This window comes from Quercus suber, unplaced genomic scaffold (genome assembly GCF_002906115.3).
Source record: "Quercus suber isolate HL8 unplaced genomic scaffold, Cork oak 2.0 scaffold_143, whole genome shotgun sequence".
NCBI classification, from domain to species: Eukaryota; Viridiplantae; Streptophyta; class Magnoliopsida; order Fagales; family Fagaceae; genus Quercus; species Quercus suber.
The window spans coordinates 360,044-375,264 of record NW_027069604.1 but is presented as its reverse complement, the minus strand read 5'-3'; the positions used below and the strand labels follow the sequence as shown (position 1 = coordinate 375,264).

The 15,221-nt window shown below is 31.5% G+C and overlaps 1 protein-coding gene across 2 annotated transcripts; it reads right to left on the bottom strand.

Moving 5' to 3' along the window:
- Window positions 1-328: 328 nt before the first annotated feature.
- On the bottom strand, window positions 329-8,483 carry LOC111992966 (protein TPX2). Of its 2 annotated transcripts, XM_024024816.2 has the most exons (16): window positions 7,758-8,474; window positions 7,196-7,351; window positions 4,665-4,909; window positions 3,851-3,901; window positions 3,566-3,663; window positions 3,379-3,457; window positions 3,182-3,244; window positions 3,044-3,094; window positions 2,904-2,962; window positions 2,477-2,546; window positions 2,322-2,387; window positions 2,157-2,219; window positions 1,912-1,977; window positions 1,772-1,813; window positions 1,500-1,606; window positions 329-640 (listed from the first exon to the last, which is right to left on the bottom strand). In XM_024024816.2, the coding sequence occupies exons 1-16, from the start codon at window positions 7,936-7,938 to the stop codon at window positions 622-624; spliced, it is 1,416 nt and encodes a 471-aa protein (XP_023880584.1). In that variant the 5' UTR covers window positions 7,939-8,474; the 3' UTR covers window positions 329-621. The 2 variants fall into 2 exon arrangements, with proteins under 2 accessions (XP_023880584.1, XP_065632928.1); XM_065776856.1 differs by lacking the exon at window positions 7,196-7,351 and having other exon boundaries at window positions 7,758-8,483.
- Window positions 8,484-15,221: the final 6,738 nt, after the last annotated feature.

The following is a 15,221-nucleotide window of genomic DNA, read 5'->3' as shown; positions in this document are numbered from 1 at the left end:
GTAGCAGTACGAAGCCTATGGGTTTCTATGAGGCCCATTTATAGGAATGCCGATAATTGGTGGTCTAGCACCTGTGTAAGGTTGGTTCCATCATCCACGGCACAACACAACATCCTAATGTAAAATTATATAATTTATACAACCCCATTGACTTCCAAAATAGAAAATTGATAGTAAAATGTGTACATGTTTGACACTCAAACCTATTATATGACAAGAAAATTTGGAGATATCTCCGAGAGGAAAAACATGAATCTTTCTCTATATTTCTCAAGCTTTTCTGCATTGCAATCTGCCACAAAAAGCTTTTGATAAGACCAAGGAAAGATACTAGAACGCTGTACACTGCTGGTCTCCGCTAATTTTATTAAGAAAACTACAACTGGAAAAAATGGATTTATTATTTCATTCGCTAAAACTGATAACGCACAAAAAATTTGTTATCAACCAGAGTACAACTGAGAAGGCACAAAAAGCTGCTATCAGCTATAGACCCTGAAATTTTTGGTTGGGAAGGGCATCTTCCCTGGAATTTGATGGAGTACAAGGTCCACATTTTTATGCAATGCATGGGTAAAGCATTGACATAAAAAAGGGAAGGGCATCTTCGTGCTCTTGTTCTCAGCATATGTCCGTGCTCCTGTGATATGAAGGTCATAAGCAACAACAATTTGAGTTGTCAACCCAACATATGCAAAAAAAATATATAAAACAAGATCACCACAACTCAATCAAAATAAGGGCATTGTGAAAATATTGTGAGATTTTGTTATAACCCTAGACTTTCTGCATAAGAATTCAGTTGGACATAAATCACAAGAGATTAGCATAATTCATGGCAGTACAAAAATAGGAAACATAATAAAGCAAATGCATTTAAAAAAATATTTGTCTAAATAATTTCTAATAACCAATCTTATTTTTCACAACATCTATAGCATGACTGAAAACCTGTTTTTCCTTTTCCAAATTTCTTTACACCCCCCCCACCTTTTTTTTTTTTTTTTTTTTCTATAAAGACCAACCAAAAAACTCCTCATTTAATAAGGACAAAGAAGGGAAGGGAACATACAATGTCACTTGCCATGTTAAGGTGGACATTTCTTTTGTTTAAATTCTGGTTCCTAAAAGAAAGTTGTCGTCAAGAGCTTCGTAGGTCCATGGCATAGCTTGTTATCTTTTATTAAAAGAACCATGGTTCGAATCCTCCCCTCCCCCATTGTTGTAATTAATGAATTATTATTATTATTTTTAAAAGAAAAAAGAAAGAGGATAGTTATTAACTTTGTAAAAATAATATAACCCCTATTCTTACCATGAACGTAATCTGATTTCCCTGGTTTCATGTATAAAATAAATTATTACTTATATACATTAATTAAACTCAAAAACAAACATAAGCTGCATGATTTTTGAAAAGTAACTAATGTTCCCTACAATAAGACTGAACAAATAACAAGGTATACTTCAATTCAAACTAATTTAGAACCAAATGCTACCTGTTAATGTACAATTGTGGTCCAACTTCAGGAATCATCCTGTAACTCCCACATTGATACTGCTTCCCACCCAAACTCTGCAATTTTTCTTCGAACAAATTTATCACCTACAATTTGGATGTAAATCATGTAATGAAACCACGAGCATTAAAACAGATAATGAAACTTCAATATAATTATTTCTAGTCATAAATACGAGGCTTCCCTATAATTTTGGATTAATAGAAACTACAAAATGCTAGCTAATGTCGTAAGTAGCCACACAAACATACCTTGCGTGCTTTAAAAGGTTTTGGTGTGTTCTCTTTTGAATCCTTAATTAGAGCGATGAAAACACTTAATGTATTAGTAAGAACACAAAATAAACTTAGCAATTTCTGTCTTCCAACAAGCAAAGGATGAAGAAACTAACCTTAGTTGGCAGAGGACTTCTTGACGGAGATTTCCCATTGATCTGGGCATCAGATGCTAGGGAGAGCTGGCAATTATGACAGCATATTAGTAGGCATATTAATATGACACACAAGGAATTTATAAATTGCATAATTGAAAACAAGATACAGATCTATGCAAAACTTACTTGACAATACAATAGGCATAAATCCACTCTAAAAGGAGACTAAGAATAAATCACAAAATACCCCAATTTATTCATACCTTACTTAATAATTCTATCGGTGGCTCGACTGGAAACCTCTTATCGGTTGAAAAACTGAGGTCCTAATAGGAAGCATAAGCCAAATGTTAAAAGAAGGAATAACTTCAGAAGTACTAAACCGTTAATATAAAGAGCTGTGCATAAAGGATTTTGTATTAAGTTACCCTTGGGACTGTGGTTTCTTGTTTGGAATTTTGAAAGACACCAAGTTTCTCTTTTCTTGAAAGTATCTGTATTGGGTGCAACATGGCTCACAAACGGTTATCACTAACAATAAAAATATCAATAAAGGGCTTCCAAATGTTATTAATGAAATTACCTTATTAGTATCAGGGTGAGGTTTAGATTTGTTGATTGTTTTGCATTTCTCCTGGTTTAAAGCATTTAGCCTATGATTGAAAATTAAGCATAAAAGCATAAGCATCTGATAGGAAGATATTGTATAAATGAGTATGAAATGCTTGCATGTATGAAGAACATCATAAAGGAAGAGGAAAAATAATTGAGCTCAAAATCAGATATTCTATGTGATTGTTCATTGCATAAGAAAAATGAACTTCAGATTCTTGGAGAAAATATTAGGACTAAAAAGAAATTAAAAAGCTCAGAAATGTGGATAAAGTCACAAGGAACAGCAATAAACTATGACTCTTTAAGTACTATTACAAACACTTCACACTAGAGAGGATATGAATGCAAAATCTTCAACTTTGAACAAAAAGATGCTAAATTTTAGACATTTTTACCTTTTACCGTCCATGGCTTCATACTGTGAAATAAATTTAAAATTAGCTGTGCTCCCCATCTGCAATGAAGAGATTATTAGCTTCTGACATTGGAGAATATAAGAACATATTGTGGAAATGATCATATCTTTATGACCTACATTACTGGATGTGTGTTGCATAGTCCTTTCTGAGGTCTTCAGGTGAAACACCTACAAAGCAATTGAATGTTGTCAAGATATTTCAAAAAAGCACCCATTATAAAAAGACAACAGCAAATGAACTTGTTTGCTAATTACTTGAAACTCTTGCAGCTGTGATATTTTCTTTTTAGGAGGAAGCAATGAAGGAGCCTCGAGAATCTGCAAAGCCCAAGAGTCATGGGTTAACAAGATCATGTGTTGTGCCTTACATATATCAGAATAGATTTCTTCAGAAATGTATAATTCCCCCAAAACTCAACAAGAATCGACTTTATAAACTGAAAAGTACCAACTTTTCTGTTCAAGGGGTGCGCTTTGAAGCTATGGGTATTTGATTCTGCATGTTCACCCAACCCTGTGTTGATCTTAGACCTGCAGTTCATAACATTCAACTGGGCATCAACTCATTATGCATATTTTGGTATTTCAACCTCAAGATGTATATATTCACAATCACAATCTTAAAAGAAATGACTATACCTATGTATTTGGGCCCTACGTGCTGTTGCCAGATCAGGTTCTCTAGGAATAGTAACTTTAAGTCTAGCATGCACATAGTTAACATCAATGGTTGCAACCTGAAATAACAACTCAAAATAATTTAGCCAATTTACAGATGATACAGAAAACATTGACAAAAATAGTGTTTACTAAAGAAACATGTTATTTCTATGAATGATTAGAATGTGTTAAACAAGACATGTTTAGTGAGAGGGTAATAATAATTTAAGCATGGGCATATACTCCCTGACATATGTAGCATACCTTTTTAGGTTCCTTGTGAAGCAAAAGAGCTTGATGCTTCAGATGAGCAACCTGCTTTGCAAAATTAAGGAATGCTCTTAAGATTATCATATGAGAGATTAGGGTTAACTATTAAATACTTTATTCTACCAGGAAAAAAAATACTGAATATTGTATATAACCAAGTTCTAAAGACATCTTACCAGTTTAGCAAGCTTAAACTTAGAAAAACCAAAAACTAGAGATACAATCAGAACCATGCATTTCCAGATAAATATCAAAAGAATCAACACGAGATGCTACGCATTACATGTTGTATAACTAATAAATGAATGTGAGAAAGGGGGGAAAAATAAAGAAGTAACAGAAGCATTGTGTCATCTACAATATAGTCTCACCATTCCCTACATATTCATGTTGCAGGCAGTGTTTCGGAGATCCAGAACTATTCTTACAAGTCTTAGTATTTCCTTCACTACAACTTACCATGGAAAATTATCTAGAGAGTCAACATACATTTGAAACAGATCATTACACTTTTGTAAATGAAAATGACCTTCAGTGAAGTGAATTGAATGATGTACAAATCTCTCAAGTTCAATCCAGATTGAAGCATCTGTGTATTACTAAGACGATGTTTTACTTATGTCAATCTTTAAAATAATTAAAATTGAATTCTGTTTCTGGCCTGAAAAGGAGACACCCAACATAATTGTAAAACCATCAGTTTGAAGATGTAGTTTACACAGACAAATGCTCCAGAACTCATGACTATAATGACAGTTATAAACAGATCAAAGGCATCGAAATACCAAATTAACAAATTCTAGTGTACCTTCTGTAAGTAACCAGCCTCCAACTTCTGCCTTTTTGTAGCTTGGTTGTCAATCACAGGAAAGCTGCCTGAACCCTTTTCATCAATATTCTCTAACTTCTTCTGAAACCTAGGTTTGTTCTGCTTGGCCAAATGACTTGCTGTTGGCTTCATTAAAGTTGAAATCCTTGATAAAGTTGACTTGACAGGGGACTTTGTTTTAGATTTTGGACTAGCTTGGGCCATCTGAGCACTGCTAAATGAATCTGTGGAGGACATGCAATCATATTGGTGAATAAGTGATGCTGTAATAATTTGTCAACAAAAACTTAAAGAGTGAATTCTATAGCAACACAAATATATTCATGCACAAGCTAAATAATATGAAAGCACCTTTGCCATTGCTTGTGGTGCAAGTTCAACTTCCTATTGGTAAGATGCTGATGACTTTCCCATTAGACCTCTTGCAACCATGCAACACTATTTGGTAAATATAAGTGTTTGGGACTCAAATTTGGATTAAGGGAATAAAGGAATCCTTATAATACAATTCAAACCTAGCATAATATATGGTTGAGTATTTGTCATCAGTTACCAACAGGGCATCATGCATATTAGCACTTGATTTTCACTGCCCAAATGCAAGTTTAACCACACACACACACACACACACACCAGTATTTCAAAGCTCCCACTAAAATAAGTCCCCTTCGTACATGAACCTCTATTGTGAAAAGCAAAATAACTTTCTGATCAAACCAAGGTTCTTTTGATAATACAATAGTTACAATGGGGTGAGGGGGTTTGAACGCTAGATGTCTTAAAACACTAAGATGTGCCAACCAGTTGAGCTACAAAAAATTTGGCCTAATCAAAGCAAGATTCTTGAAAGGGAGGGAATTACTTCTCTCAAAGGCTGCAAGTAATTAAATAATTTGGACTTTGAGAATAAAATGAAGATGATAACAAAACTGCTTGTGTTATAGACCGATAAAAATGGGTATGATAAAAAGGTTAAAAGAACCTAAAATGCAGTGCAAAATTGGCATTCTAGATACACAACTGACATATACCAGATATCCACACATATATGGGCCAAAAATACTAAAACAAGCATCTTTTGATGCAGTAAACAGAAATTGCATTTGATGTGCAAGCACATAAAATTATTTATTATATAGAGTCGCATTAGATTTTTATTTTTTATTTTGTATATATATAAGTGCTACTTAAGAGTCACATTAGATTTAGATGGCATTCGATTTATATTTTATAGCTTCCTGTAGTGACTTATTAAATTAATAAAAAAAAAAAAAAAATACTTAAACCAGGGGCTCTTATATATATAAAAAGGTAAAAAATAGAACACTAGAATAATATGAGTCACTAAAGAGATTGGCTCATAGAATAAAACAATCCTCTATTGTTTTCATGTGATTACATGAGTGCAGAAATAACATGGATCCACTTGTACTTGAAATTAAAACTGAAAGCTACAACACACATTTTCTGGACCACTTGATTCTTCATTTATCCCTTTAGAAGCCAAAGAAAAAAAACAAGACGAAAAGTGGGGAAACCCCTCGTATGGCCTACTGCCTTGATATTAATGTGGGAGGAAGAACCTTTAGCGGGTTTTCGGTTTTCCTACCTCCCACCAACGAGCAAAACAAAGAGACTTGCATGGACCATATGAAGGATAAAAAATTCTGAATGCTGGAAAATGAAAAAATAAAGAAAAAGATAAAGTTTATCTACAAAATTGGTTGTAACTGTAGATTACAACCTTATTCAATATGTTTTTATTAGAGGCAAATTTTGACAAATTTACTATTGCAAAATTTTTAGAAAATTCAAGATCAATAGTTATGTCATCAATAAATTGTTTAAATTGCAAGTTTTTATAGTTTAAAATTATGCATAAAATATAAGTTTATAAATTATATAGTAAATAATATCCGATTAACACAAAATTTGATATATGTATTAAAAGCGTAAAGAATATACAATTCATGAGTTAGATTTTTAAAATATATAGTAATATTTATTTTATTAAGTAAGGTTGTAATCTTAGACTACAATTAATTTTATAGCTAAATTTTGTCCACAAAAAAATATTGCCGGTAACTATCATTTCATAACTTGTTTAGAAATGGGGAAAAATTCTTTTCTAACTTCCTATGATAATTAAGGATAACAAAAAGATTTATAGACCAAATCAAATGCTAAGAGGTTAACATCCTAGAACCACCAATCTCCATTAATCACTTTATCATGATTGTCATTATTAGAATATTTTGTTTTAAATTTAACCCAGGACAAACCATCATCTCAGAAACTCATAACTATTGATGCCAAGACATGGTCATTTTATTGCTAAACTTATTATATGATTGTAGCCCAGAATTTCATGACCATGTTCAGCATGAAAATGCTCAAAAGTTTCTCAAACATAGAAAATGATTAAAAAATGAGACTAATAACCACATTGATTTTATTCATAATGATAATCACAGGAAAAGATGAAGTTAAAGAATTGAGTAAATTGATACCTTTGTTATTATCATCGGTTGCAGAAACTTTGGGAGTTGTGCAACTATCAGAATCATTCCCAATATAATTCATGCGTTCATCATTTCTCAATTTATCAGGGGAAGTTATAATTTCCACAAGACCTCCTTTTTCCCAGTTCAACTTTATCATGAAAGCTAGAAATTAATCAAAAAGATTAATTAAAAACTATTGAAGCAGACTAAACCACATGACATTGACATGACATGATAGATTGATCATAACTTTGTAACCACCCAAGCAAATAAAAAAGTGACAAATGTGAAATAAAATTGATGATGCCCACTGAGGTAAATGATGAACTGTCACTGTCACCAGTACGGCACTAAAAACTCCCATTCATTTTTTCACAACTTCCCCACTTCAAAGTTAAAAATATTAGATTTACGGTTACAAATTTACATACAATAATTGTGATTACGCATAATAAAAGTGTAATCAACGACGAAGGTAAAACATTAAAATAAAGTTGTTTTAATCTCAATAGGTCATGTCAGCGGTTATATATATGAAAATATACAATTTACAGACTGAAATGCTTACGCGAAGGGGGGTAATTTTTGGTGGAATCGAACCAGCGGCCGGCTTCGAAGGCCTCCAAATCTGTCTCAGGCAGAGTGAAGTCGTGGAACCGAGGCGCATCGAACTCGTAATTGAGATCCATTTCTTCACCACCAACAAAAGGTTCCATAACAAACTCCTCCAAGTATTCTTCTTCCTCCATTTTTTTCGATTCACAGAAACCAGCCAGCCAATTGATATCGTAAAAATATATTTTTGTTTCCCTTAAATTTTTGATTTTTTTTTTCTTTTACAGAGATTCGAAGAAAGAAAAAAGCTCTGGTTTTTCACTGTTCCAGGAGAAACAGCGAAACAAACACAATTGGTTTAACGATTTTCCCTCACTTTCTCTCTCTTTCTGAGCTAGCGAGAGAGAAAGTTTCGATCATTCCTTTCAAACCTCCATAAAATTGAAAAAAGAAAAAAAGAAAAAAAAAAGTTTCTTCCTCTCTCTCCCAAACTTTCCCGGCAATTCTCGGTTTTTATATATTTTTCCGGGAAAGTGAGGGAGTTAGGGGGAAAATAGAGTGGTTATTGGATGGAAAATCGAAATCCCTGATTTTTTTTGGTTGGAGGGAACGGAGCGAGAGCCGAGAATTTCGGTTGGTGTTTTTTTAAACATACATGCATGAGATGATGAGAGGAAGAGGATGAAAAGAAGTGTGTGATGAACTGTTGTTCGTTTCTGTGGGCACTTTATATTTATAGCGCCCAAATTTTTGTTGGGTCCCACTTTTTAAACCGGTGGAGGTGGGGTCGGGTCACCCCTGTCTGTTTTCCAAAACCCTAATTGAGGGAGATTGTGCAGGGAGTGGGGGGGAATGTTGTGTTCCTTCTCTCACCTAATATTATGTTCCGCTCATCGTTCGAGTCCGAGATCGGGGAGTATAACATTATTGTATTCTAGAAATTGTTTATATTTTTCTTCTAAAATTATGGGTTATTATCTATGTATTTTGGGAATTGTTTATAATTTTTCTCCAAAATTATGGGTGGATAACGCTTTTCATTTTTATGACTATTGTGCCCTTGATATTTAGACGAATGGCATGTTTTAATGAACAAAAAGCTAATAACTTAGTGGTGGTGGTGCACAAATTATATTAAATTTTTGAAATTTTATTCCAAATTCTTCTTATTTATATTTAAAAAAAAAAAAAAAAAAAACTTAAAAGGCTGTTTGGTTCCACTGTATTCAGGGTGTTTTTTGTTTTTAGTTTCTGAAAACTATGGGCCCCACCAGTAAGGCATTGTTTTTAGTTTTCTAAAAACTGAATCCATATTCTACAATACTGAACAAAAAACTGAATACACATTTTGCCATTTTGGGTTTTTTTAGGATGCAAAAAAAGAATAAGAAAAATAAAAGAAAAGAAAAGAAAGAGTTCAACGCCATTTTGTAAAAAAATGAAATCAAGTGGGGCCATGCATGTTGACAACTAAAGTAGGGTGGTTGTGATTTTTTTTTTTTTTTTTTTTTATTAAAGAAATTGAGGGGAAAAAAAAGTGAAATAGTGCAAAGGGAAACAGAAAAACAGCTATATGAGAAAACAAGTGCCAAACAAAAAATGGGTAAAATTGTCCTTGATAATTAGTTTCAAATACAATTTTTAGAAAACAATTTACTACATTTGAAAACAAAAAACAAAAACTTGGTGACCCAAACAAGCTCTAATCCCTCATAAACTCGTAATTTTTATGATAACTTTTCTTCCAAACTAGTTTGGAGGAATTTTCTCTAACTCATTACATGCTAATTTATAAAACTATCTACATGTATCATTTAAACAAGTTACATAATTTATTAAAAAAGTTATATGACTAAAAAGTTGAAAATTTTCCAACCCCTATTATTGTCATTAGGGTCGGATTGGTATTAGTTTGAAAAACCTACTAAACGAGGAGGTGGTATTACATGCACATTGAATGCATGTATCCCCCTTCACATGGGATGGACCCCACATAAGATAAGAGATACATGCACTTATGCATGGTAAATTTTTTCCTAAACTTGACCGACCACCTATATCTCACACTCCTATAATGAATTCCACTACAAATGTGAAAAATCTTTGAAGATAAAAAAGGTACTCCGGCTGTGGACTACACAATTATCAATGTCAATTAACTTGACTTTGAAGAGATTATGATGTGGAAGCTATTTTTTTTTTAAGGCCACATTAGTTTTCGGAGTTACAAGTCTATTTTATTCAAGTACGTTTGTTTTAGTTTTAATTTTTATTAAGTTTATTTAGTTATTTGTCTAAACATAGTTTTTTAAAGCCTAACTTTACTTTACTTTTCTATGTTTTTTAAAGCTACTATAATTAACTATCGAAATATATTTTGTTTGCTATCAGATTTTTCATTAACCTTTTTACCTTATTTGATTGTGTATGGTTTTTTAAAGTTAATTTTTTTGCCTAAGTATAAGTGTATAACCGTAACTTAATTAACCAAATTTCAACACCTAATACTCAAAACTAAATGTCAAATAAACTAAATCTGCTTGTAAAATATACTGTCCAAACAGAAAGAGAATGTGAACAGATAAATTTCATATACATTGTCCAAATTACCATCTATCATATCAAATTTTGTTAGCATGATTTGATCGTAGAGAAATCAAACAAACAGCTACAGCTCAAATATTGCAAGCTTTTTGAAATTTAAACTGAACATAATTGTGATTTTTTTTTTTTTTTATTAAAGAAACTGAGGGGAAAAAAAGTGAAATAGTGCAAAGGGAAACATAAAACAGCTATATGAGAAAACAAGTGCCAAACAAAAAATGGGTAAAATTGTCCTTGACAATTAGTTTCAAATACAATTTTTAGAAAACAATTTACTACATTTGAAAACAAAAAACAAAAACTTGGTGACCCAAACAAGCTCTAATCTGTCATAAACTCATAATTTTTATGATAACTTTTTTTCCAAACTAGTTTGGAGGAATTTTCTCTAACTCATTACATGTTAATTTATAAAACTATCTACATGTATCATTTAAACAAATTAGATAATTTATTAAAAAAGTTATATGACTAAAAAGTTGAAAATTTCCCAACCCCCATAATTGTCATTAGGGTCGGATTGGTATTAGTTTGGAAAACCTACTAAACGAGAAGGTGGTATTACATGCATATCGAGTGCATGTATCTCCCTTCACATGGGGTGGACCCCACATAAGAGAAGAGATACATGCACTTATGCATGGTAAATTTTTTCCTAAACTAGACCTACCGCCTATATCTCACACTCCTATAATGAATTCCACTACAAAGGTGAAAAATCTTTGAAGATAAAAAAGGAACTCCGGCTGTGGACTACACAATTATCAATGTCAATTAACTTGACTTTGAAGAGATTATGATGTGAAAGCCATTTTTTTTTAGAGGCCACATTAGTTTTCGGAGTTACAAATCTATTTTACTCAAGTACGTTTGTTTTAGTTTTAGTTTTTATTAAGTTTATTTAGTTATTTGTCTAAATATAGTTTTTTAAAGCCTAACTTTACTTTACTTTTCTATGTTTTTTAAAGCTACTATAATTAACTATCGAAATATATTTTGTTTGCTATCAGATTTTTCATTAACCTTTTTACCTTATTTGATTGTGTATGGTTTTTTAAAGTTAATTTTTTTGCCTGAGTATAAGTGTATAACCATAACTTAATTAACCAAATTTCAACACCTAATACTCAAAACTAAATGTCAAATAAACTAAATCTGCTTGTAAAATATACTGTCCAAACAGAAAGAGAATGTGAACAGATAAATTTCATATACATTGTCCAAATTACCATCTATCATATCAAATTTTGTTAGCATGATTTGATCGTAGAGAAATCAAACAAATAACCAAATTTCAACACCTAATACTCAAAACTAAATGTCAAATAAACTAAATCTGCTTGTAAAATATACTGTCCAAACAGAAAGAGAATGTGAACAGATAAATTTCATATACATTGTCCAAATTACCATCTATCATATCAAATTTTGTTAGCATGATTTGATCGTAGAGAAATCAAACAAACAGCTACAGCTCAAATATTGCAAGCTTTTTGAAATTTAAACTGAACATAAAAAAGCTTTTAGATAAAGAAGATTGTCATTTTTGGCTATACTTATTTGTCTGTTTCGGGGGGGAAAAAAATTGGCCCTATACACGTAATTATGTACGGTGAGTTGTGCTCCTTCGGCGTTTTTTCCTAGTCCTATGTTCTCTGTTTCTTGAAATTGCCCACTCCTCCATTAATGTCAAATCCTTACAAGGTTTAGTAAGAAAGAAGTGCTTGTTTTTTAGCAAGTGATATGAAAGGTCCACGCTCCCTGAAAATTCAAAATCTATAAAGGTAATTGATCACAACTTCAAAAGCGCCAAATAAAGTTTTTTCAATCAATTGGGGTGTGTTTATCAATTCCTTAAAATTGAATAGATATATTAGGAAATGTTGTTCAATAAGTCATACTAATCGTTCTGTCCTAAATTGTTAATCCTTATCTATTTTATGATGTCGCAAATTATCATCTTGTATCTAAAATTAGTTTGGGTTGTCTGGATTTTATATCCTGAAATTTTAGAATTTAGAATTTACCCTCTAAAGTTTGAAAGTGTTTGAATTTTATACTTTGATGTTTTAGAATTTGGATTTTATCCCCTAAAATTTGGGGATGTTTGGATTCAATACTCTTAAATTTTGAAATTTTAAAGTGTAAAATATAAACACTCCAAACTTTAGGGATTTAAAATTCAAACACTCCTAAAATTTAGGGGATAAAATTCAAATTCTAAAATTTATGGTATAAAATCCAAACATCCCTAAACTCCATCGATGAAATTCAAATTCTAAAATTTTAGAGTGCAAAATTCAAACACTCCAAATTTTAGGGGTGTAATTTGTAATTTATTATTTTTCGATTACACCCCTGCTTTATCTTTAGGATCATTTAAAAAGAAAAAAAAAATCCCAACAAATGCACGGCAGTAGTTAGGAGTATTTTTTTAGATTTCATTTAAAGGATTTTTCAAATAATTTGGGATGGAGGGTGTATTTCTTAATCAGTTTTTTTGCTTAGAAAAAGAAAAAGAAAAAGAAAAAAGAGATAGAGACAGATTTCTTTGTTTTTGTTCCTTAATTAGTTTCAAATTACACATGCACAACTGGAGAAAGCATTCATGTACCATAAAAGGGAAGCCAACCTAAAACTTTGAGTAATATTGTAATATGTACCTTAAAAGATAATTCATCAACTTTGAATCATCTTTTGTCGTCATTGTTTTGAAAGTTTGTAATAATTAGAATATGTTCTTCAATCTACAGCCATTGCTTTTCCTCTTTCCTTTTTATGTTAAAAAAATCATGAAATCATTATTAAACAGTACTACTCCACGTTGCATATTCTTTCCTACCTTTATAGTTTTTACCTACACGAAGGAAAATACGTTTAGAAAGGCATCGAGTTGAAAAGAATGCCCCGCCCGGAAATCCTGGAAGGAATCTTGAAATTTAGCTAGCATTGAGGGATCAAATAAAAAAAAAAAATCAAACGGTTGAATTTCTCAAAATTTACATTTAATAATTTTTTTATTATTTAAAAACAGTGTAATATTATTTAAAGTTAAGTCAAGTGTAACAATATATATATATATATATATTTATTGATATTCTCAACTATAAGTACTTTAAGAGTCTGTTTGGATACCGCTTATTGCTAAAAATTGAAAGTTGAAAACTGAAAATATTATAATAAAATAATTTTTAAATGTGTGAATAGAGCTGTAGAACTCAGTTTTAATGAAAATTTTGTTGAAAAAAGAGGTTTGTGGGTTTCGTGAACAATGCATGGGATCCATTGACAAACACCCATTGCAAAAAAATGCCAAACACTGAAGTTTTCATCATAATCCAAACATACACTTACTTCCGTTTGGATACCAATGAAAAATGAAAATTATTTCACTATTTAGCTTATTTTTGCTACTATTTTTGAGTCCTACTGCACTTTTTGGTATTATTCATGAGCACCATTATACTATTTCAGCTAATTTTTACATTTATCTATTGTACTTTTAACAATAAATTTTTAATTTTAGTAAAATAACTGGTATTCAAACATAAGTTTAATGTAGTCTCTCCTCCATTATTATATTTTGCTTATTTTCATAAGTGTCAAATGTCTCCACCATGCATGTCCCATCCCTACTTACTTCACTTTGTCTCTATGCAATTTTTCCAACCGCAAAAAAGAGAGTATCCATTATTTGATCTTTGCCATATCTGGTTGCCATCCCCAAAAATGGATGTTATAGTTTTTATTTTTTGCATTGGAGACTGCTCTAGTCTCATTTCAATCTTATTTATGAAATATGAGTTGGTGGCTAGTACAAAACTACAAATGTTTTTTTTTTTTTGAAGAACTACAAATGTTAATTTGACTATAAATAATAACATGATTAATCAATTTATTAATATTGTTGACCAAGCTAGCTATCAGCATCACCACGATAGATCTAGTGAGAATTATTCTCAGACAAAAAAAAATTAGTTGTTACCATATCCAAAGCAAGAGACCTACAAAACAAAAATACTCTTATCACATTTTTAGTATTTCATTCTATGTTACTTTTACCAATTGTAACTTGTCATACACCTTTTTTTCCACCTTATAAATGGTGGCAACGCCACATGGAGGCCCCTTTTTTTTTTTTTTTTTTTTTTTTTTCCTTATGCTAATAGATATTGATATATTTAGAAGTAATCTTAAAGTAAAATAGCACTTCTTAAAAAAAAAAAAAAAAAAAGAAGAAGAAGAAGAAGAAGAAGAAGAAGAAGTAAAATAGCACTTAGAGTATACTTGGTAAAAAATACATGCCAATTAAAGAAATAACAAAGATAATGGATAATGACTTCAAATAGAATATAATGGAGGAAAAGAATACATGTAGCTAATCATGAATAATCTATTTAGGATCAATAACTAATTTCAGAAAATTTGGAACTAATACTTTATTGTTGTTGTGTTTATATTCTTGTTACTCTAAAAGCATTCACATCAAAGATGTGAAAAATGCTAAATCCTAATTTTAGCTCTCATCCCCTTAAAATATCATTTACATCAAGCATGCTATTTTTAAAATTTTTTCATATTTACTACAGTAGGGTGTCATCTTTGACACCCTACTGTAGCAAGTTGTTAGAGTTTTTTTTATTACGTATTATTTTTCTTTTTCTCTCTCTCACTCTCTCTTGTGCAATGCCTCTCTCTTTCTTTCTCTACGCCTCTCCATCTCTTTTTGACTCTCGATCTTCACCTCAACAACGGTTAGTGACGTGATGATAAGGACGGCACTGCCGTTGCTGTTTTTCCAAGGGCCTCATCAAAGGTGTTGTGGACGTGTTCCCTAAATGTAGCTTCCATTGCCAGTGCCGCGTTGGACATG

Coding starts and splice junctions, on each gene's coding strand:
- LOC111992966 (XM_024024816.2), bottom strand. CDS start 7,938: ATGGAGGAAGAAGAATACTTGGAGGAGTTTGTTATGGAACCTTTTGTT. Junction 4,910..7,195: donor AACCGATGATAATAACAAAG/GTATCAATTTAC, acceptor TGTCCTCCACAG/ATTCATTTAGCAGTGCTCAG. Junction 2,220..2,321: donor AAGAAACCACAGTCCCAAGG/GTAACTTAATAC, acceptor GCTTCCTATTAG/GACCTCAGTTTTTCAACCGA.